Below are 23,001 nucleotides of genomic sequence, written 5' to 3'. Positions count from 1 at the left end.
TGTGTACTTAGTAGATAGAAAAAATGAAAGGTAACTTGAGTGTTTATACTTCTCTAAGGATACTGGAACTCATGACATTCATCAAAACTTTATAGATAATGTTACAATCCAAGAAAAATAGTCATCACCACAACAACAGGTACATAAGATAAAATGAAGATCAAGCATACAGTTAGATTCCTATATTAGCATTTGTTTGTGTGTATGTGAAAATGAATTCTTGGAAACAGCAAAATCTTCTGGCTTAAAAGATAATTATACAGCACAGTCTTTGGCATTGGACACATCAGTCAGCTCTGCAGTACTGTGGGTACAAATGAACTGGTTGGAGTCTATTCAATTTTAACACGTCCACTCTCGTTATTTAGTTGAAAAAATACTTCTGAGACTCACAAACATGAGACTTGGATTGCTTCAGTGATGTAGCATCCATGTCAGTTGTAAATATTGGTTAGAAGTGCTTTTATGTCTGACATGACAGGGAGAAAATGCTTATTTGGAGTCTATGGAAATCTAATCCTTATATTTCCTCAAATCTGGTAGTAATCTAGTTAACAAAATGAAAATCCTTAACATTCAGAGGTATAACGAAACTAAAGCAGTGTCTGTGAGCCTTGAGATGCTTTAGGGCTTTTTATTTTAGTTTTGAAGTGGGGAAAAAGGGATTGAAAAATTGCTCCAATATTTTAATTAAAGTACCACAGCATGTAAATATTGGGGGGTTTATATTGCTACAGAGATTCTGAATGTCAGTGAATTCCCTTTGTACCTTTTTTTTTTGGATTTTTTTTTTCCAAGAAGGTAATCCAGCCTTTAAATTCATCCTGTCAGCTACACTAGCAAAAGAGAAAAAAAAGGGGGCCATATGGCTACATTATCTGTGCCTTTGTTTCTTTTTCTTTAGGATTCAAATATAATCACTGAAGTGATAACTTCTCATTACAGACATGCCACAGTCTTCATATGTAGGTCTTGCTGAAAAACTCTGAGCTGACATCTAGCATGGATAGTTTGAGTTGAAAAGTAATTGAAGAAAATTCTGGTTGTCATTTTGAACCAGTAGACTTTTTTTCTGCCAAAGATTTTTCCGCTTCTTTTAATTTGACATCCCTGTAAATCATGTTGAACCTGGAAGTTTGCAATATCTGATCAATATTTTTCTGTTGATATTTTTAATTAAAAAATTAAATTAAATACTTGATCATTCATTTTAATGCAATGTAATCCAATACACATTAGCCAGCTACAACAGGTTACAAGCTCCCATTACTCTCCAAGAATGTGCTGAAGGTAAGAGAGTCTTTTCAGTCTGAATAATACATGTTTATGAAAGTCTAAAAATGACTCAGACTTTATATATATTCACTTGATTAACTGTGATGGTCTATGAAGTGAATAATACATCATCCGACTCCTCCATTTCTGCTGAAGAATTTCAGTACTACATACTGCAGCAGGACTGCAACTTTCATCCTAATAGTGAATAATTACCCATATCAGACACTGTATACTGAAATACACACAGTGGGATAAATTAAAGATGAGAGTTCTTCAGCATCATGGGTTATAAACAAGATCTATAACCATACTGAGTGCAGCTGTGGCTCTAGATAAGTGGAGCAGGCACACATCAGAAGGTCTGCATCAGTGTTGATATTTTGTGTCTGTTGAATTTATCTGAATGGAAATCTTACGAAACAGAGTTTGAAATCTCCAACTGAAGAGTGCAATACCTGCAGGATTTGCCTCGGGAAACCAGGATTCTCGGAAGTGTATGAATTTGTCAAAAACACATAGGTTAGCAATTTCTTAATAAATTTTTAAATGTTAACCCTTTCAGACCCTTTTTATTTTCTCTAAAGCTGTTCACCATCATGTTTTCAGTGTTAGCCAGAGCATTCTTGCCAACACATGTCTGTTCATGCTGTGATGATAAACCTGTTCCTTTGTCATTTGCAGATAATCAGCAGTGCTGTGATATGCATGATATTCTCAACGTGAGCAAACTGTAATGCTGTGAATACCACAGTAACATTTATAACTTGTAATTCTAGAATGTAAAGCCTCTGTGATACTGGTCACTGATGACATTAAGCATTGCTCTTAATCCACTCTCTGCATGAGAGGCTTGGGCTAGATTGCGGCTTAGTGAACTGCATGCTGTTAGGTAGGGCTCCAACTGCAGAAACATTGTGTGTGTGTTTTCTCGGTGCTCACTTCTGACGTGGCCTCTGCTTGAAGATGATTCAGTAATACAGTACCTATGTGGCTTTTCTTTTCTTTTTCTTTTACAATGAGAACACAACAACTATATTTTTAACACAGTTTCAAAGGGTGTTGCAATAGCCACAAAAATGTATTAGAGGGCAAAGAAGGGCAAAGATGTACTTTACAATACTGGGAACACTTGTTCCCCCAAACAGGTTTGCAAAGTAGTCTCATCAGTAACACCCACCTTCAGATCTCTGTCTCTATTTTTCATTATGTGGAACTGGCACATTTTTGAACTTGACTCTTACAAACAGGGCAGTGAATATTTTATATTTGTTGTTCTGAGAATTTTTTGTTGTTTGTTTTCTGTGTCCCACTAATGGTGTTACATTTATTATAGGATAGAATGCAGCAGAATTTGCATATGAAATATGGAAACCACATAAATACATAAAAAGGCATATATATTTAATTTGTTCAGGGCTGCATATATGTAGCTTTTATTATTTTTGAGCCTCACTATTCAGTACAGCATGCAGGGTATTATTATCACTGCCAGTATTTTCATGAACGCAGTAAATTCTAAAAAAATCATCAAAACATCAGCTGTTCATTTCATTTCTTAATACTTTGTGTTATACACTTGCATGTCAGTGTCCAGTGATAAAAATCTCAATTCTTTTGTTTTGCCAACTTACCTTCTGTCCTTCTTTCCAAATGTGAATTAGGCTCTTTGGGTTTACTGAACATTTCTTTTCTTTCTAAGTCTTTCTATTCTGTTTTCTGGTGTTTGAGCCTTATGATCACATAAGAGTTCATCTAATTTATTGGTCCTAGCCTTTCATCTCAGTTTCACTTCTCAGATCCATATTTATGGCTGCACTCACAACTCTCCACATCCCTGCACGTCACTCTCTTTCAGCACCTTTTCTCTTTATCTTAAAGCCACCAAAAATTTTCATTTGAATGTGAGAGATTAAACCAATGCAATTTTTTTTGGTTTTCTTCATGTATATTCTCCCACTCCAACAACTTTTTTACTACTTCACAAGTATATTTGACATTACAATACAAAATTCCAATAACATTTTTGATATCAAAAGTCTCTTTTGGTTTTACCTAATTTAACCACTTACAGACAAGTACAGATTATTCTCATATGTATATGCTTTTTATTTTCCTTGTTCATCTTTTTCCTTTGGTTCAGTAGGAACTAATTACCAACACATGCTTTCAAGCCTTGCTATGAATTTCAAGTAAATTCAGTAGTGTACATACTGTTGTTCTGCATAATGGTATTGTTGCATTTTCACCATTAACAAACCTTTGTTATAATGTCTGACTTGTAAAGCCTTTTCTGATATCCTTTTCTGAATGATCTACCTTGTCACTTCAGATTATTCTTATTGTTGTCTGATTTCATTCAGTTTTCTTCTAGGCACCATTTACTTTGACTTCTAGGTGCTGCAGTTAGTTATTTATGTATTGTCCTCATTATGGCTTTTTGCAGTTGCTTTTACATTTAGTATTTTAGGGACTTCACTCAGTTGTGTTAATCTTGGTTTGAGATTGCTAGATGTCCAAGTTAAGATCTTTTGTGCTTCAGTTTTAATGAGCAATTTTTGTGACTCTTAAGCTGAAGGACTCCTTACCTTAAAAACACTAATATGTGAGATTTATATCCTCTGGTCATTTCCTGTAGTTTAAGCTTAGAAAGAAGATTGTTTTCACGGACTCATCACCACTGACTAAACAATAGCCATGTTACTAAAAATTTTTCTGGCTTGGAAAATATGGTTTTTATTATCTTCATAAGTGCTTCTTGTCTTTTTTGTGCACCATTCCAAACTATGGGAAAGTCTCTCATAAGCTCTTGATTTAAGTCTTCTTGCAGAGGATTTCATTCCTCATGTAAATAATTTGTGGTTGGAATAAGAGCTTGATTGATGTTTATGTTTTGGAAATTTTAACAATTATCTGGCAATCTGGTCATTTATGTCATTGAATTCCATTTTTGGAAAGTCATGTGTTCCAAAAAATCAGTTCCACATCTCTCTGTCCTTTTTCTTTTCTTTTCTTTTCTTTTCTTTTCTTTTCTTTTCTTTTCTTTTCTTTTCTTTTCTTTTCTTTTCTTTTCTTTTCTTTTCTTTTCTTTTCTTTTCTTTTCTTTTCTTTTCTTTTCTTCTCTTTTCTTTTCTTCTCTTTTCTTCTCTTTTCTTCTCTTTTCTTCTCTTTTCTTCTCTTTTCTTCTCTTTTCTTCTCTTTTCTTCTCTTTTCTTCTCTTTTCTTCTCTTTTCTTCTCTTTTCTCTTTTTTCTTTTCTTTTCTTTTCTTTTCTTTTCTTTTCTTTTCTTTTCTTTTCTTTTCTTTTCTTTTCTTTTCTTTTCTTTTCTTTTCTTTTCTTTTCTTTTCTTTTCTTTTCTTTTCTTTTCTTTTCTTTTCTTTTCTTTTCTTTTCTTTTCTTTTCTTTTCTTTTCTTTTCTTTTCTTTCCCCCCAAAACTAAGAGCCATAGATTTAAATCAAGGTTATGCTCCCCTTGCGCTGGATGGTACCTTAAATAGCAGACAGGAAAACTCAATACAAAGCAAAGACATGAATGTTACAAACCCCTTGTTTTGCCACATTTGGAGCCTGGTTGGAACTGTTCCTCCAGGTATTCCATGAAGAGCAAATAAGAGTGGTTTAAGTTTTTGGCTTTGTTGTTCTTGAGCCTTCAAATAATATTTTCTGCTGTTGCCTCTGTCCCCCTAACAGAACTAGCACTGTGCCTGTAAGTCTAAAAGCTTTTAAGGGGTGAAAACTGTACACAAGGCTATTTGTCATCTCCAGAATCATGCAAGCCAAACCATACTGAGAATTTTCCCATTTTTGGTATCAGGTCTGAAATCCTCTATCAAGTTGATTAAACCAATATAAATCAGTTTTAGCTGTTTTGCAAAATCTACACACACACACACACACACACACACACACACACACACACACGCATACAAACTTATTATTTTATGCTTGAGAGGTGTGAAAGTCTGCTGACAAAAATCTATTTTAAATTGTTGTCCCATACTTCAGTGACAAACAAAAGAGCTGGGTAAATCCACTCAGCTGCCTGTCAGATGGGAAGATGTACTCCCAGTCACTGTGTGCAGATTTTCATGCTAGAAACTACATCTGTGAAACAGTGCACAGGGATTCCCTACTCTCTGTTGAGAAAGCTGCTGTCATTTCCACCTTTATTAGCTGCCTGCAATATTTTCATCTTTTAAAAGCATTTAAGTTTGTGTGGGCTACTGTATGTAAACAGTACTATATGGATACATGTAGTGGTGTAAGAAATTATTTGCAAAACCTGATGTTTCACTTTTTCTTAAAAATACTGCTTTTTGACCAAGTTAGTGAATAAAAGCTCCTAAGATACAAAAATGAATACATTTAGTCAAAATTAGTATTCAAAGAATAGTAGGTATGCTCTTGTTGTATTTCAAGCCCAGACGTCAAACAGGTATTTGATTTAGCAGCATCTCCAAAAACATTCAAGCCAGTCTGCAATGTAACAAATCAAGTTATTTTGATTTAATTTAATTCTGACACACTGGCAATAGTAATCATGGCAGTGAACTTAGTTTTATGTGTTTGGTTGTGGTTTTTTTCATTTTGTCCTCTATAACTTTGAATAATAGTTAATCAGTTTTTAAATTGCATTTGAAAGGAGCAATTTCAATTTCATCTGCTGAGGATCTGTATGCTAAATTTCAGGCTAAAGTGAATTTTTTTTTTTTTTTGTATCGTCTGATCCTAGGTCTTTGAAGTCCCTGTGGAAGGGATCTTGCTGATTTCAAAACTCTTAGGCCCAGGCCTAAAGGTTAAACCTTTTTAAAAAAAAGAGAGGAGAAAGGGAAAGAGCTGTCAAAATGTGATTGAAATATATGGGTGACTTATGAGCTTCAGCTTCAGTGAGGTTGTTTGGCAGCATGTATTTAGGGCCTTAACCTAAAGTTAAAGGTTCTGTTTTTCAAACTCTTGCAGCTACAGTTGCCAACATGGGCTCAGATATAGGAAAGCATAGCTCTGAACTTAGAGAAACACCCCTTTGCTTTTCTGTGGACAACTTATTTGATCACTGGAATGACATCTTGACTTTTATCTGCACTCATAAGTACTCATTATTTTGCACAGGGCAGAAGTGCCAGACCTGCACTGTTTCCCTTTCTTTTTCTTTCCATAAATACAATGAGAAAGGACAAAGCGTGTCACTCACTCAGTTTGTCTTGCAAATCCTCCCTTAAAAGTGTGGATACTGTCATAAAGAGGTGACTCAAAACACTGTAAAATAAAAATAAAATTAACATCTTAACTTGGCTTAAGATGAGACATTCAAATCATAAGAATTGATCTGATCGGTGGGACATTCATGAGCCACAGCCATGGCATCAGTTTTGTTTTGAGGAGAGAAAAGCTTCACTTGATTTCTTTGTCTGAGCTATAATTAAAGAGAAAAGGTATTTTTCTCTAAGCCTTGTTCTCAACAAGCCAGCATTGCTTATGATGCTCTTTCTTTTTCCTTGTTCACCCCTCCTCCTGCAGAATCTCATCGGGAATTCCTTCACAGGCCTGCGTCTGGATACGTGCCAGAGGAGATCTGGAAGAAAGCTGGTAAGAACTGTTTAAAAACACCAGCTTAGTCGTCTGGCAGCTGTGTGCAGTTGTTAATGCACTGATGTGAGGAATTGGGAGGCGGGGGAAGGGCTTACTAGTAACAAGAAGAAATTGTGTTTAATAATCTTAAACTGGAACTGATCGGGACATTAAATAATTTTATAATAGAAGCATCTGCTGCTATAGTTAGGGGAATATTAGTACTTCCAATGTGGACCCCTATTTTCAGGGCTTCTAATGGTTTCAGGCTGAAACTTGATATATTAAGAGCTTGTCTGTTAGCAATTTTTAAAAAAAGAGGTTAGTGTGGGTGAGTTTTTTTAAGCTTCAGGGTTCTTACCTAGTTAAAGTAAGAATTCTCAAAGGAGGGGAAAAAAAAAACCAAGTACACCTGTTAAAAAAAGACTTCAACTATGCAAAGTAACTATTCTTAATTTAAAAAAGATTTTGTGCCTGTCAGCCTCCAGTGAAGCCTGTGCTCACAAACCTGCAGAGTGTGCAATGAAGTCAGCAAGTTCGCATCTCTGCAGCTGCTCTGGCTGTTTGCAGGGCATTGACAGCATCTGCCGGTGCCTGGAAAGCACCCTGGGCAGACCTTGTGGTTGTGCAAAGTTTTCTTGACACTGAAACTCTGCCTGAGCACAGGAGTTTCCTGGCAAGGATCCCACTCTGGTGCTGGAGCTAAACCTTTGCTCTTCTGACACTGACATCAGAGCTTCCTTGTTTTCAGAGGGGCCAGGAGGCAGCTCTTGAACTCCTTCAAGATATTCGAGGAGCTATTTATACACCCAAACCCACCCCCCTGCTATTGAACACCTGTATAACCATGAAGTCTGCAGCAGCTGTCTGAGCAGCAGTTAATGATTAAATGGCAAATATGCAGCAGTGTTGATGCTTTCTGATCAAATCTCCTGTAAATGCTTGCTGCTTTCCAGTGTATTTTAAACTAGATACACAGCATAAAAATGTTATGTTGTTATCTTGTTGCATCAGACAAGAAGTTGTGTTTTGTGTGTAATGTGGGTTTATCGTGTAAAGTCTACATTTTTCAATATATTGTTTTTAGAACTATTACATTTTCTGTGAAAAACAGCAAAACTGTGTACAGGTTCTTGGTTTTGTCCAAGGAAAGTGTAGCCTTTGTAATTCAGTGCCCAAGAATATTTTCATATTGCTATATTTATGTTAACATTTTCAATTAAAAATACAAAAAATATGCAATCTGAGGAAATCTCACTATGAGGAGCTTTATTCTGTTAAATTTCAAAAACTTCAGTCCTCTTGCAAAATCTAGGGTTTGATGTCATTTGTCATCAGGTTATTTATGACTCATGGATTCAATACAATAGAAGAAAAAAGTTTCTTTATAATTAGCACAAGTTAGTTGAAGCTTTTGGCTTGAGTTACGAAGTTGGATGTGCATTCACTCTGCATCTATTAACGAATGGTAGTATACAGGACCTGTGATGTCATCTTGTGAACATCTATGTCATGAGTTCCCTTGAAACAAAGTTTTTCCTTTGGTCCCATTTCCAGTCTCTTATTTTCAGGCTGATGTGGGTTTAAATCAAGTGATTGTGCCTGTGAGTTGGAGAATAAAAGAAGTGTGACTCTGCAGGATGCATACCTGTATCTGTTACTAAGTCTAGTCAAACATTAGGAAGCATAAACCACGGTCCTGCATTTTTGGGAGAGTGATCTCAAGCTGGAGTTATCCACAGTTTCATGGTGAAGGCAGTAAAGGTGCAATTCAGCTCTCTGAGAATAGGCCTCTGATGCCATTTGAGATGCTCCATAGCTTCCTGGCTGGGCAGCAACTCCCATTCTAGAAAACTACAAATCCCTCACAGGTTATTTCTTTTGGTTCAGTGTGAATCTCTTCTTGTGTCAAATGTCTGTAAAGACCAATGTGCAGAGAGCTGAATCAAGTATGAAAATCTGTTTGGAATGCTGAATCCATTACACTGAAAGAATGTGGCATAAAAACAGCACGTGGAGAAGGGATTCACTTTAAACTTTTGGAGATTGATAGACTCCAGTGTAATTCTTGAAAGTATACCAAGTTAATTATATGCTTTTGTGGCTGCTGGAGCAAGGACATATTATGCAGTATGTCATGAGTTAAAACCGTGTAAGCCCACTTCAGTTTCATACACCAGTAGAAAGCGGTCATCAATGCCCTGATTCACCTCACTGAATTATGGACACTTATGGATGGAGTGTCCAAGACAAGTTCTTGGTGTTCCTCAGTAGTCAAGACGGAGGGAAGCAGGTAACGAGGATCAGTCAGATCCCAGGTTGGATGACTTGCTCTCTGGGAGTACAAACTTCCCTTTATTAAATACAGAGAGGGTCACAGGCCCATTGTGGGCTGCTGCAATAGCTTCTTCTGTGTCATGCAGAAACTGTATTCCTGCCATCCCTGTCACTTAGCCAGGTCCAATGCCCATGGCAGTCCAGCTGAAAGCTCTGGAGTTACAGAAGAGGAATGAAATGACCATCCTCTGTCTCTACAAAGGCAATAAGGGTCCTGCACATTGTACAGAGGTAGTCCTGAGACAGATGATGCATTTTGGGATATAATGCTGCGGTAACTTTTTGTCACCAACTGCCAATGGCCATCCTTGCCAGGGTCAGCCTGAGAGTGAGATGATCCAAAATGTTGTGGTGGCACAGGACTGCACATCTGCCCACCACCTTTCTTTTCTCATCATGTGGACAAATGTGTCAGTGAGGTGAGGGAGGTGACCAGGAGCTGGCTGGTGAATCATCATTTTGGGTGAAAGATAAGTACCTCTCTTAAGTCTGCTCCAAGGACTTAAGACCATGCTGAGTAATGCCTATTCCACACAAGCTGTTTTGCTTCCTGGAGCTTCTCTTGTGTGTTAATACTGCTCAAAGGGAAGGAAGACTTCAGTCGCATTCCTAAAATGACAGTGAATTTGTGCCGAGAATGCTTAGCATTGCTGGGAAGGCAGAGGATGCATGTACATGCATCTTACGTACTTGGCTTTAAAAACTTGCAGATTTCTATCTGATACTGGAATCTAATCACTCTTCCTTTCTCTGGAGGCACAGGGAAAGGAAGGGTGTTGGTGTTTCTTGGTCTTCATAGCTCAGCATTTTCAAGGAAAATAAAAATCTCCTTCACCATCACCCATATCACAAACATATCTTAAAATATGAAGCTTGCCTATCAAATATCTATGCCTATAAATATTCCATGCCTATAAAATATCAGTAGTATTTAGTTTGAGATGCTGTGAAGAAGATCAATGATACAAAATTTTGCCTGGTTATTTACATGTTCGTCAGTTTGTAATATATTGAAATAATGATAGTGCATTGTGATCTGACATATTTTAAATAATTTATTTTCACACTTAGTATAGCACAATACAAATTCTGTCATCAAATTTAATGGAAATATTAAAATCCAATCCACAGTTTAAGCCAGTCAAAAAGTATCAATCAGCCAAATGGCCTAAGCACTTTCAGGCATCTTCATGCAAGAGCATGCAAGAAGTGTTGCAAAAAACTTACGCAATATAGAAGATATAATTTTCAATTTCTATATTTGGACTGAAAAGAAGTAGATTATCTGGGATGAAAAACTACCATTAGAAGTCCATGTAAAAATGTTGGCGCATTTTGCTTCTGTTTATTGTAAGAAACTGGCATTTCTAACCTCTGCAAACACCTAACTGTAAAACTAAATTTATATGATGTAACAAAAGTGAATCCTATCATTCAAGGATCATTTTTACTAGTAGCAAATATCAGCAAGAACAAAGATCTTAAAGAAATCCACTTTGTCAGTAACTGCAGTTCATAGGCATGAAACGCCTGTATTTAAGTTGCCTCATTTTTCTGAAAATGGTAATAAAATTGCATCTGTATGTTTGCCTGTGTATATTTCTTTTCTCATGATCAGTGAATGGTTACAGTTGGTAATAAATATTCAAGCACCTTGCAAATGTCCTACCAATTCCCTTTGCTGATCTCCGTGTGCCTGTGGGACTAGAATAGGAATGCATAATTTAAATATAAATTGCCTGATTTGCATATACAATTAGACTAGCTGTAGCTTTGATCGTAAGCAAAAATTATTGTCCTGTATTGCCACTTAGATAGAATTTTAATTCACCTTGAATATTCAAAGGAAATTAAGCCTTGGCTGTATGGTTGAAGGGTATGATTTTTGCCTCTCCTGAGGCTTTCCCTAAACAACATTTATGGTAGGGTAATATAAGGGCATATTTTTCAGCCTCATAAAAATAAAGGCATAAGTTTTATCTCTAAATCCCTCCCCACCCCCTTGAAAACTTCAATTGAAACATCTCTTGCAGATATGCACACATGTAACATGCACACATACTCCTCAAGAGAGCTCTTCTTGCATTTCAGTTCAGTTTTAGTCAGTACAAGGCTTAAAGTTAAGACTTTATTGTAATTTGCTTAATAACTGAAAATGGAGACTTCACGTAGACATTATCTTTTAAATAACATGTGTAGAGCTATCAGATGTAACTCAGGAGAGTGACTGAGTATCTGCACATCAGAGTTATGTCTGCATGTCCATGCACACAAGTACATGGGCTAAATACATGGACTAAAACTCAAACATATAACACCGTTTCTAATACTTAGATTTTAATCTACAGTAAAATATTTTTAATAGAAATCTGTGGCTTTAATTAAACAGAACATTTAATTAAGGTGGGTTTTAAGTGCATGAAACAATTAAGTGCAAACACTTGAATGAAACATGTCATAATTAGTTTTAATAGAGTGTTAATTGGTACTAGGTTTGCCAAGTTAATAATTACTGCTTATTAAATTTTCAATTAATCATTGTCATTTTGCTTTGAATAAAGATGAAAATTAGATAAACTAATTCAGGGGGAGGATGGTTTCCTTGTTAATTAGAGCAGTTAATTAAAAAAAAAAGAAATTACTTGTTTTAGTTGTCAATTAAAAGACTGTTCATTAGTAAAATCTTTGCACTCTTCCTGCATCAAAAGCCAAATAACTAATTTGAGACGATCCATGTTTTCTGGAATAAAAGATATGACACTAGTATGTACCAAAGAAAGGACTCAGACTACCATAGTTGTTTTACAAGAAGCATGAAGGTTTGAGTTTAATGAAGCAGGGTGCCCCTGCTCAGTGTTAATTGTGCTCCAAAGTCTTGCTGGGCAGGGTGTGCTCAAGAGCTCAGAAGAGTTAGGAAGTCAAGGCTTCAAGTATAAACATGGATTTGAAGGACAGATCAGGAGGTCAAATGAATGTTAACAAACAATTTTTTTTTCTCATAAAACAGTATGTCCAAGAAAAGATACTAGATCAGTGATTTAAAATTTTTAAGTAAACTCGGGGTTTTTTAAACTTCATGTATTTATCTTTTAACATATGGGGAAAAAAGTTTTTAAAGACCATAAATTCTGTCTTAATTTCCCCAAGCTTAAAAATACATTTTTTAAAAAGTCTGTAGTATCTCTTCAATAATAATTGTCAAGTATATGCGTATATCTTCTGTGCTGCAAAACTGATTTTTCAATGTTCAAAAAGATTGCAAATAAAATGGACCAGGGATCTGAAATTATTGTACCTAAAGAAGTCCTGACTGAGAATCAAAATAGCAAGAACCATTACTAGTGTAGAGACTTCGATGATAGGGAAGAAGAGAAGCACCTCAGTGCTTCTTGAGGATGCTTGAGGAACCAGGTTCCTCTGTGTCCTACTCAGAATGAAGACTGTGGTTATAATAGAAAGTAATTTCAACGTAATGATAACTACAGGGGTGCATTTCCCACGTCAGTCCCAGGAAGGCGTGTCCAGATGTGCTGTGCTGACATGGGTTTCATGTCCAGATGTGCTGTGTGACGCGGGTTTCTCCCTGCTTTGCAGAGGAAGCTGTCAATGAAGTGAAGCGCCAGGCGATGGCCGAGCTGCAGAAGGCAGTGTCGGAGGCCGAGCGGAAGGCTCACGACATGATCACTTCGGAGAGGGCCAAGATGGAGCGCACTGTTGCCGAAGCCAAGCGCCAGGCGGCAGAGGACGCCCTGGCTGTCATCAACCAGCAGGAGGATTCAAGTGAGGTAAGGGCCTTGCTGGGCAGGAGCAGCCTCTGCCTGAAAGCCATGTCTGAGCTGGCTTTAATCTGTGTGACACAGGGCATCAGAGCCTGCTGTTAACTCTTTGCACAGCTGTTCTGGATGTATATTTCAGGTATACCCCAAGTTCCAAATTCTCTTGGCTATGTTGTAATCTGAGCCCAAAATAGCTAGTGAACTTCAGCTCTGTTCTCGCCTTTTAACTGCTGCTCAGGGTTACATATAATGTTCTATTTTGACTTTTCAGTAGCTTCATTTTAAAGCTCTTCAAACTACCATACTGAATAGATAAAAAGATGCTCCGTGGAAAACATTTGACACTGAAATCTAATTTAAACAAAGAATTATTCATGATAGAGATTGTAGAGCAAGGTGGCTAAAAACTTGTCTGGGAAAAGTGTTGGATCTAGAAGCGATTAGCAAAAGATGATGGTTCCTGTAGGACAGAATGTGAATGTAAATTTGCAAGTGTTTCCTTATTTTGAATGTATTGCTTTGGCTGCAGGGACTATTTCAGAGTTGAGGAATGGGCAAAGAGCATTTGGTAGAAGAAAAAATAGACTGAGAGATCAAAGAGTAAAACAAGAATAAGTATGTTAAGCCTTGATGTACTTTCAGACCTGAGAGCGGAAACCTTGAATTGTTATGATACAGGACATCTGACACCATGACTATGTGGAAGCTGGGAGTGAAAGAGCAGTGTGTGTTTGACCAGTGCTGTGTCAGTCTAGATAGCAATTAAATTTTATGCTTGTTAAAAAAAAGAGTCACAAGTTAAAACTGCCCTTAAAAACAGACATGACAAGGAAATTTTGTCAGTTAGAAGTAATTTGTATATTATCTCCATTTCTCAAGACCACTGAAATGAAAGAGCATTACCTTCCTGAAGTATTTATTGTTTGTATATTAACATCTTGACTGTAGCATACTTTTTAAAATAACTTCTAAACATCAGTGAGTTGGGGAAAAGAGTAGGTGACAGTCCCTGCTACATGGGGACCTACTTTTGTGTATGCTCATTTCTAAACACTTTGCATGGATGGTCTGGGTGGGCAGTGTTGTAGAAGAGTCACTTAAGTTGAGAGATGCAGATGAGCTACCTTCAGCAGGCTGAGAACACTGGCAGAAATCACCAGCACATAAGTCAGTGGCATGCTGCAGTATGCATCTGTAATTTGAAGGAGTGTAAGTTTTTAATTCATACCAGGCTTCTCTGGAGATGAAAGACCATTGTGGGATCACTGAATGCTCAGAGTTTCTCCTTAATGTGTAGCAGATGAATAACAAGGAGACAAAAGGAATTGATTTTCAGCATCTGAAAGTTTCTCAGGAAGAAAGGGACTAGGGGAAGTATATGTACCCTTTAAGTACTAGCTGTTCCATTGTAGATTAAATGAGACATAAATTCAATTTATTGGACTGTTGCATCTAAGATACTCAAGGACATTTTCCTGCACTGTTCCTAGAAAGGGCATTTTTCTGACATAGTATCATTAAAGAGCTTTCATTTTGTATGTGTGTATATACAAGAGACTCCTATTGTTAAAACCAAAACTACAAAGGTAAATACCTTTGGAGGAAACAGCAAATTAAATCTATTTAGTGAACTGATATGGTGTGAGCAGGACAGAGGAAGTACTTACGTGCCAGTACATACAGCCCATTTTTCCACAAGCAAATGTGTATCCAAAGGAATGTGTAGAGAGTTTGTGTGCTGTGAATAACTTCTGAGCAGTTAAACTCTGGAAAAAGCCATGTAACAACATCTTTACTTCTTCTGCAGCAGAACTGATTATAAGGTTTTTCACTTCTTGGGAACAGGACTTTGGGCAAACAATTCTTTTAATTGCATTCTAATGAAACGTGGCTGTTAAGGTTATAGATGTTCTCAGGGCTGTGTGTCCTCAGGGAGGTTACAAGCCTCCTGGACCTAGAAATGAGGTCTAATGTCCTGATCCTGCAACTTTCACCCCGGTGGTCATCAGGGTGGCTGTTTTGAGCCACAAGTTTTAGTAAGCCATCAGAGAGAAATCAAGTTTGACAGTTTGTATTTACAGGTGATTGATTAACTGTGAAGGGAGATGATGGCAATGCTTATTTGAGTTAGATTTATAAGAAGCTCCTCTTCAGTTTCTAATTATGACAAACTGCAAACAGGGCAATGCTTCTCACAGTTACCTGTTAACTCAGGCTGGTTTGGATTCCTTTGAGGGTGAATTCTGTAAGAACGGACTGGACCTTTCCTTCATCTTTGGGGACAGGAGATCAGTTTGCCGGTGTTTGAAAAGTGTTTCTTCAGAGATGAGACTGTGTTTTTCAGGTTTGAGGAATAAAACTTCACACTTGTTTTGGTATTAATTATCTCTTGGATCTCTCTGTGGACATTGCTCCTCATTTGTCTAGGTTTTAAGTCTACATAAATTCTCTGTTTACAGCTTTCAGCAGAACACTTACAGCAGCACATATTCCTGTGCACTTAAGACACTGGAGTAAAATTTCTAGCGCTAGAATATTTCCAGTTTCAAACCTGAGACTGTTCCAGTGCAGCCTCTTGCAGGTCCAGGGGGAATCCTGAGCACCTCTCCTCATTCCTTATCCTTGCTGGGACATTGCTCCGAGGCGTGCAAGAAAGCTCACTATAGTCTGCTATATAACCTCCATGCAGTTCCTGAAAGACTATATTTCTCTCGTGGGTGTCATTATTTCTTTTGGCTGTTGTAACTATGAATGGAGATGAGAATGTGATGCCAGATTTGTAATGTATCAGATACAATTTTCGACTATTACGGCCACTCCCTGTCTATTGGCAAGGTTTTTCCCTTGATTTGTTATTCAGTAAAATGCAGCCTGGACCTAGCTGAGGCTTCTTGAAGCTGTTCTGATGTGAGAATTTTGTGGTATGATTTTTATTGCAGTCTGCTGCAGTTCTCAACTAGTACCAAGACTCAGGATTTTTGTGATTATTATAACACAGCCTCCTAATCCAAGACCTTTCAGAAAATTCACAAAGAGTAGATCGGAGTTTTGATATTTTTTGTTGGTGTTGCTGAGTTCTGGGTTGGGTTGGGTTTTTTTCCTAGTTTTGCTTGGTTTTTTCGGTATTCTGTTTTGCTTTGTCTTTAACCCAGAAAAAGTAGGATCTCTAAGTACAAGATTGCATTCTAGTAAAAAAGCAAAGTTGAGCATATTAAAATGACGAGACCAAAATTCCAAAATTAAGGGAGCACAAGACAGTAAGAAGACTAATAGGGGAGGTGTAATATTCAGAAGCATCTTGACTTTTAAGAAGTAGTCTGCTAGATTTTGAGAATGACCACATTACATAGCATAGGTAGAATTTCTGACTCTGACTTGAACTCCTTTGTTGAACTATTGTTCTTTACTTATCTTAGAGTTGCTCAGCATGGTTTAACTAGCACTCCCACTGCTTCAGTGTCCATGCATTTACTTTCTAAACATCTTCTTAGTTTCTTAACATAAGGTCTTGCAACTGACCAGCTAATGTTCATGCTTTTCTGTTGTTGAAATTGGTTGAGGACCAGCTGACTGAGCAGACTGCTGCTAGAAGGCAAAAGGACCAGGACAAAGCCTACCTGTCAGCATGGCTGTTCTGAGCCACAAATTATTTCTTTACCAGTTCCTTACAGTTGCTTGACAAAAAATGACCCATTCATCAGTAGTTGGCTTGGCTAAGTATAGAAACATGTGTGAGCAGCCTACTCTGTAATGACTGCTGTGCTTGCTTTGGCTGCAATGTGCTGCTTTGCAAATCAATTTTAATAGTGAGGGTGAACAGTTTAGCAAAGAGGCTGACTGCCCAGATTGTAAGGGGGGTGGGATCATCAAAACATCTGTCTTTCTGGTTTGGTATAAAATGCCACTGAAAAATCTGACACTCAGTGTTATCCCTCTGTTTTGAGTAGGTTGGGGGCTGGGGACAGGGAAGGAACACAAATGTTTCAGTTCTCTCTACTTAAAGCAGATGCTGACATCTGCTCAGATAAAACAAGTATGTAACTGGTCCAACACTGCTTTTAGGAGATGTGTAATGTTAGGGCTTGTTTATACTGCAGTGGTTCATGTTGTATGTGAATATCACACCTGACATTTTAAAGACAGCTGGGTTCAATCTCTGCTGACCAATCCATTGAGACCAGGACCATACCAGCAAACCTGACTCTGAATATCAGATGGTGTGGTTCAGGCAAGCCTAGTTTTCAGGCTCGTATTAAGTTTAATACCTATGTCAGCTAATGTTTAATTTTTTGGCAGAGCATCTCTTGGAAAGCAGCACATCATCCCCTGTAGTGGTGGGTAGTACAGAGGCACCAGAGCCATGTGTTCTGCATAGGATCAGTCCAGATGTGATGTGAGCATTGGCAGTGCCCCAGACTGCTAAGCTAAGCCTGGCTCGCCAGCTTGCACAGCTCATCTGTGGGCTGCTCCACACATCAGTTTGCAGGATTTAGCTACTCTCACTGACTTGTATGAAAGTTCATGTGTTTCACTCAATAAACAGTGGCTTGGGCAAGCCTGAAGTGTTCCGTGATAGGTGTAACTTTACTAGAAACATCTAAAAGTTTGAATGTCATTTTGACACAGTGTGGGAATTTCCAAAGTACCAATGTATTTCCCTTTCTAATGACTCTTGTATAAAATTCTCATAAACAACTTTGCTGGGTTTTTACACCGCTATTCAGCAGCTCATACAGTTCTCATTTACGCCCCTGTGGTTTCAGTGCTTTCTAGATGTTCCTTTTCTTGTGGTTAGCAGTGGTAGAGTTTTGAATGTCATGGGCATTGCAGAACTAGGAAAAATCTGGGTTCTTCATACTAGCCACGCTTCTTTCATGATAAACTGGGGAAATCCAGAATTTCTCAAAGATGACAGAACAAAGGGGATTTTTTTATTTATTAAAGCAAGCTCTATACTAAGTCTCAGTTGGAGTGTCAGAGGAAAGCAAAAACTCAATTCTGGTTGAGTATTTCAGGGATGAAAGCAACAGGATGGGCAAAATTACTGGCAAGTGTATGTTTTGGTACTGGAGAACACAGAAGTGGAGACCTTTTGTTTTTAAGAATTTTGATGAGGGCAAACAGGAGGGTTTGAAAATGGAAGCTTAAGTGCATGAGAATTGAGAGTTTGACCTAAGATAAGGTTCTGACCTAAGACTGATGTTCCTTGTCAGTTGAAAGAGGAGGATGAAATATGATCAGTGGCATAAATTCGGAGTGAGATTCCCATCTGGTGTAATTTAGCTCAATTTCATTGAATTAATCCATTTTCAAGGTAGTGAAGTTAAATTGAATTACGTAGTCTGAGAATCTAGCTTTTTGTATAACCTCACTGTTTCACAGGCAAATCAACAGAGTTAAACTGCAATCCAGTCTTTCTCATAGTTTTAGGTATGTGTGGAACTCTATAGAGCATGAGCTGGAAGTGCAGTGTAGTAGGTCACTACGTAAAGACAGAATATATAGACTAGCAGAGGCTTTGAGAGATAGGCTTTTCCCTTTTCCAATCCATGATCAACTCTAGCTGCACCATTCCCCCTGCTTTTCCTGTGCTTTAATGGTGGGGATTCTCCAACATCTCTAGGCATTTTGCTCCTGTTCTTAACAAAATTTTGATCCTGTTACTTCTGTTAATCCATGTAGAGATGGATGTAGGCATTCACTGCAGTTATGTTTGGGTGCTACTGCCCCTTTTAGGCTACCATCTCATATTTAAGAGTCTGAGTTCAGTCTTTTCTCATGGCTTATGTTTGTCTGACTTCTGATTAATCTGGCTGCCTTTCTTCATGTTCTTTCAAAGTCTTTTTTGTCTTGCTTGATTTTCTCTATTTGAAGTTAATCATCTCAACCTTGATAGGCTTCCCAGCTGGATCTTGCCAGTGACAGGAGATAGTCTTAAATCCGGTGTAAGGCAGTCAGTAGTTGTGGCCATATGCCCTTGTATGAAGATTGCCATCTCGTCACCAACATGACACTGTGGCCATCTGTTGTCCAAGATGCTGTGTACACACCTCAGCGAGGGTGCTGCACTTTGCTGGTACCTGCTAGAGCATCCCGGGAAGGAAGATGTCCTGAGTGTGTTCAATCCCAAAGTGAGGTCAAGCTTTGTCTCTGATAGCTGGATCTGCTGGAAAGACACGAGCAGCAGGGGTGTACAAAGCACAGCCCAGGCTATTAGCTGGCATCTCCAGCCTGGCTTTTCTTTGGTAGAATTTGGGGCTATCAGCCAGCGCTGTGAACAGAAAGCATTTGTTTCCAAAGCTTGTGGTGCCCGAGCCTGATCTTTGCTGCTCTTTTTCACTACTTGCACATGAGAAGGAGCAACGAATGGTCACAATGGTGAGGGCTGTATGGGTCAGGGAGTTCTGCACACCAAATCCAGCTGCTGTCTCAGTACAAGCTCCCTGTGATGTGTGTTTGTTTATGTTAATTTGCACTGTAGTAATTTTTAAATGCAGTAAGTTGCTGCATAATTGTGAGATGTCAAATTTATTTTGAAATTATTGTATTTTTTGTGGTTTTATTCCCACAATTACACTAAAGCTGTAATGACCTGTTAAATTAGAAATAATATGTCCAATGAACAAAATCGCATACCAAACAATGTAGGACACATTAAGTAATCATGTAAGGAGCCAGCTTAGTACTTCACCACTTCATTAAAATCTTGCACCTATGTATCACTTTTCTTGTTCTGAACATGATAGTCTGATAGTTAACTGATATCTGTTTTAATAAAAAAGTTGAACCAATACTGTTAGAATTAAACTACTGTTTCCTGACATCAATACAGATCATGTGGTAAGATACTGAAATACTCTGTGGTGGCTCTGGTCACATCTGGAGTCAGATCTCTATGTGCTCCTCAAAAAGGGAAGCAAAGTGAAGGTTTTTCTGGCCTATATTAACTAAACAGGTACTTGAATAAGTTTGACATCCTCATAGTAATTCCCATGCAAATAAAGCATGAACTTCAATGCTGCAAACAGATCTGCACAAGGCAGGAATTCCTGCACCTGGGTATTTGCTGGCTGGCTTCAGCATTATTCCATGTGGGAGGAAGGCGTTCTTTTCGGAAAAGTCTACATGGGGATGTTTGTACACGTGCATTTGTTTTCAGATAAGGAAATAAAAGGAAATATAGACCAAACCCATGGCATGGAAGCAGATAGCTGGGAGGTCAGCAGTCATGGCAACATGGAAACTGTGCAAATAGAACTGGAGCAGAATTACACCATGTTTACTGATCACAATACAAGCAAACGTGAAGCTGTCAAAATGAAACTTTCATTAGTATGACAGAAATAAAGAAATATTCTAATATAGAAATAGATATATACTAAAGAATATAAAATAAATAAGATATAGAGACATAAAATACAAAATATAAAATATTAATATCAAAGTTAATAAATATTATAATAAGGAAATATTAGTATAGCAAAAGAAGGAGAATCCAGGTACATCATATTTAGTTATCTTTCTGTAAGCAGGATGAAATGCTAATGCAAAAATGTCGGGTCATTTGGATGTATACATAAATATATCAATGTGTGTACATGTCCATGTACAGTGGTCTAAATTACTGACAGTTATTTTTCATTGTGGAGATAAAAGGTTGTTTAAAGAAAAGATGTTTGCAAATAGTATAGATATTCATTTCCAAAGGTGGATTTACCTCTCTGGCACTGGACAGAGTGTGAGCAAATGAACCTGAAACAATGACTACTGAATCAAAACCAGGTGATGCCTGGTTCAGACAAGGAGTCTGAATTCCTGACATTTAACTACCAGAAACATCTGTTTCTGTGTGTTGGTAATTCCACCTTTTTTTAAAAACTGTTTTTAAAGATGGGAACAATTTTATGAATTAAAAAAAAAAAAAGTCCCGAACACATGTATCTGTAATTACCTGGTTTAGTCTGTGTGTTTAATCAGTATGAATTGAGAATGCCATGTACCTTTGTTTTCAATCTCAAAGAACAACTGGGTACAGGACAGTCACTCTTGCCACATTTGCCAGCATATGCCTATGCAAAAAAAACCCAAAAAACCGAGCAACCAACCCTCCAAAACCATGAAAACCAGCAAAAAGAGGGAACATGGAACTAACGCAGGAATATTTTCTAAAGCCACTTGATACTGATTAAAAGTCTAATTTCCGTAAAATACTGTTTTGGATTTAGGTCTTTGTTTCATTCTGGAATTGGGATATCTTTTAAAAGTAGTTGAGGAATATCACTTAAGGATTGGCTGTGTTCCAGCATCCAGCTGGCAGAGCTATAGAGTGTGTTAAAGTGAATAGCACACATATTCTGCAGTGGCTTCCCCATCCTGCCAAAGAGTTAGACTTTAGGTTAACTGTTCACTGCCAGAAGTGCCACTGAGTCAAATGGTATTACTCAGATGATTAAAAATTAGGTTTTCCTAGGGTAGCAAGTTTTCCTAAGTCAGCAAGTTTTGTTTTGCATTAGTTCCTCTCCACTTCTGGAGAAGCATTTTTTGTGTGTGCGTGTTTGATAATTTGTTTTAATAAATTTGTAAGGGGAGCTAGCAGAAGTCTTACTGAATTTTTCTGTTAGTCAGCATGCTGCTGGTTGCTGGATGTGTGGGACATAATTGGAGTTTTTACATTATTAGTACTAGCAAAGAGCTGCTTCTGTTCTTGCCCAGCTTTCGAGACAGAGTCCTCCAGGTGACTGGAGCTCCTGTGGAACAGGTTCAGATACCCAAGGCAGCTCCTACTGATGCCTCAGCTGTCCTTAGGCAGAGGACTGACCAGCAGTTCCCTGCCAGCTGTTTTTACCGTAAAATTTTGGACAGTAGCTAATTTTTCCCATCTCCCTCCTCTTTTGCTTCTAGAGTTGCTGGAACTGTGGCCGGAAAGCTAGTGAAACCTGCAGTGGTTGCAACACAGCACGATACTGTGGCTCATTTTGCCAGCACAAGGACTGGGAGAAGCACCATCACATCTGTGGACAGACCCTCCAAGCCCAGCAGCAAGGAGAGACACCAGCAGTGAGCTCCTCCGTGACACCCAGCAGCGGGGCCGGGAGCCCCATCGACACTCCACCAGCAGCTACTCCAAGGTCCACCACCCCGGGAACCCCTTCCACCATAGACGCGACTCCTCGCTAAAACCGAACTCCAAACTCCGAAAACAAAAACACAACAGAAAATGAAACCAATTCCTCATCCTCAGATGCGCAAAGATTTTAACTGAACTGTCATATTTCAATACTTCAATAAAGAAAGAACTTACTGTATCTTGGGGTGGTAGAAAATACAGAAGGCCAGTAACGGGTCATAATGACTTATTGTGGATAACAAAGATATCTTTTCTTTAGAAAACTGAAAAGAGAGCAGAGAATATACACAAAATGATAGATTTGACCTCCTCCCTGTTATTTTCCAGTAGCTGGGATTTTAAACTAGATGACCTCATTAACAGATGCTTTACCAAACAGCAAACCAAGAGATTGCTAATTGCTGTTGAAAGCAAAATGCTAATATTAAAGTCACAATGTTCTTTATAACAATAATGGAAATTTAAAAAAAAAAAGAGAGAGAGAAAAAAATAACCCTCAAGGGCATGAGCATTGGATACAGCAGTAGACATTTTAACAAGAAGATGAATGGCGTCCGTGGGTTACTGACTGAACTTTGAAGACCCGCATCAAAACGCGCAGATGTGCAGCAGATTGGAAGGAGACACAGATGTTCATTTTTTTTTTCCTGTTTCTAAAAGAAATAAAATAATACCCAGGTCAACAGAATGAAAAATGAAAGATGATTTGCAGTGGGATGTAGGACTACAGCAGCAAAGACAAAAAAAATGCCATAATACAAAAGGCTTTTTTTTTTTTTCTTTTTTCCTTTTAAATACAGAAATAAGGGACACAGCCTGCAGTTAATTAGCATCCTGGCAGCTTTGACATCAGCCAGCTGCTCCAACTAAACCTTTCAACATTTCTTCACTTTTTTTGCAAGGTTCCACAGAGTATGA

General features: G+C 38.0%; 1 protein-coding gene across 9 annotated transcripts in view; it reads left to right on the top strand.

Annotated features, from left to right (window-relative positions):
* Positions 1 to 23,001, top strand: part of RUNX1T1 (RUNX1 partner transcriptional co-repressor 1) — a 115,938-nt gene that overhangs the window by 89,976 nt on the left and 2,961 nt on the right. For all 9 annotated transcript variants that reach the window (XM_038162446.1, XM_038162482.1, XM_038162517.1 and 6 more), the window contains 3 exons: positions 6,793 to 6,861; positions 12,775 to 12,965; positions 21,858 to 23,001. The exon at positions 21,858 to 23,001 is cut by the window's right edge and continues 2,961 nt beyond it. In XM_038162446.1, the coding sequence (XP_038018374.1) occupies positions 6,793 to 6,861; positions 12,775 to 12,965; positions 21,858 to 22,133 (536 nt within the window). In that variant the 3' untranslated portion in view covers positions 22,134 to 23,001. The remainder of the gene's footprint in view (positions 1 to 6,792; positions 6,862 to 12,774; positions 12,966 to 21,857) is intronic.

Source organism: Motacilla alba, chromosome 2 (assembly GCF_015832195.1).
Source record: "Motacilla alba alba isolate MOTALB_02 chromosome 2, Motacilla_alba_V1.0_pri, whole genome shotgun sequence".
Lineage (NCBI taxonomy): Eukaryota > Metazoa > Chordata > Aves > Passeriformes > Motacillidae > Motacilla > Motacilla alba.
This window is presented reverse-complemented; position numbering and strand designations above follow the sequence as displayed.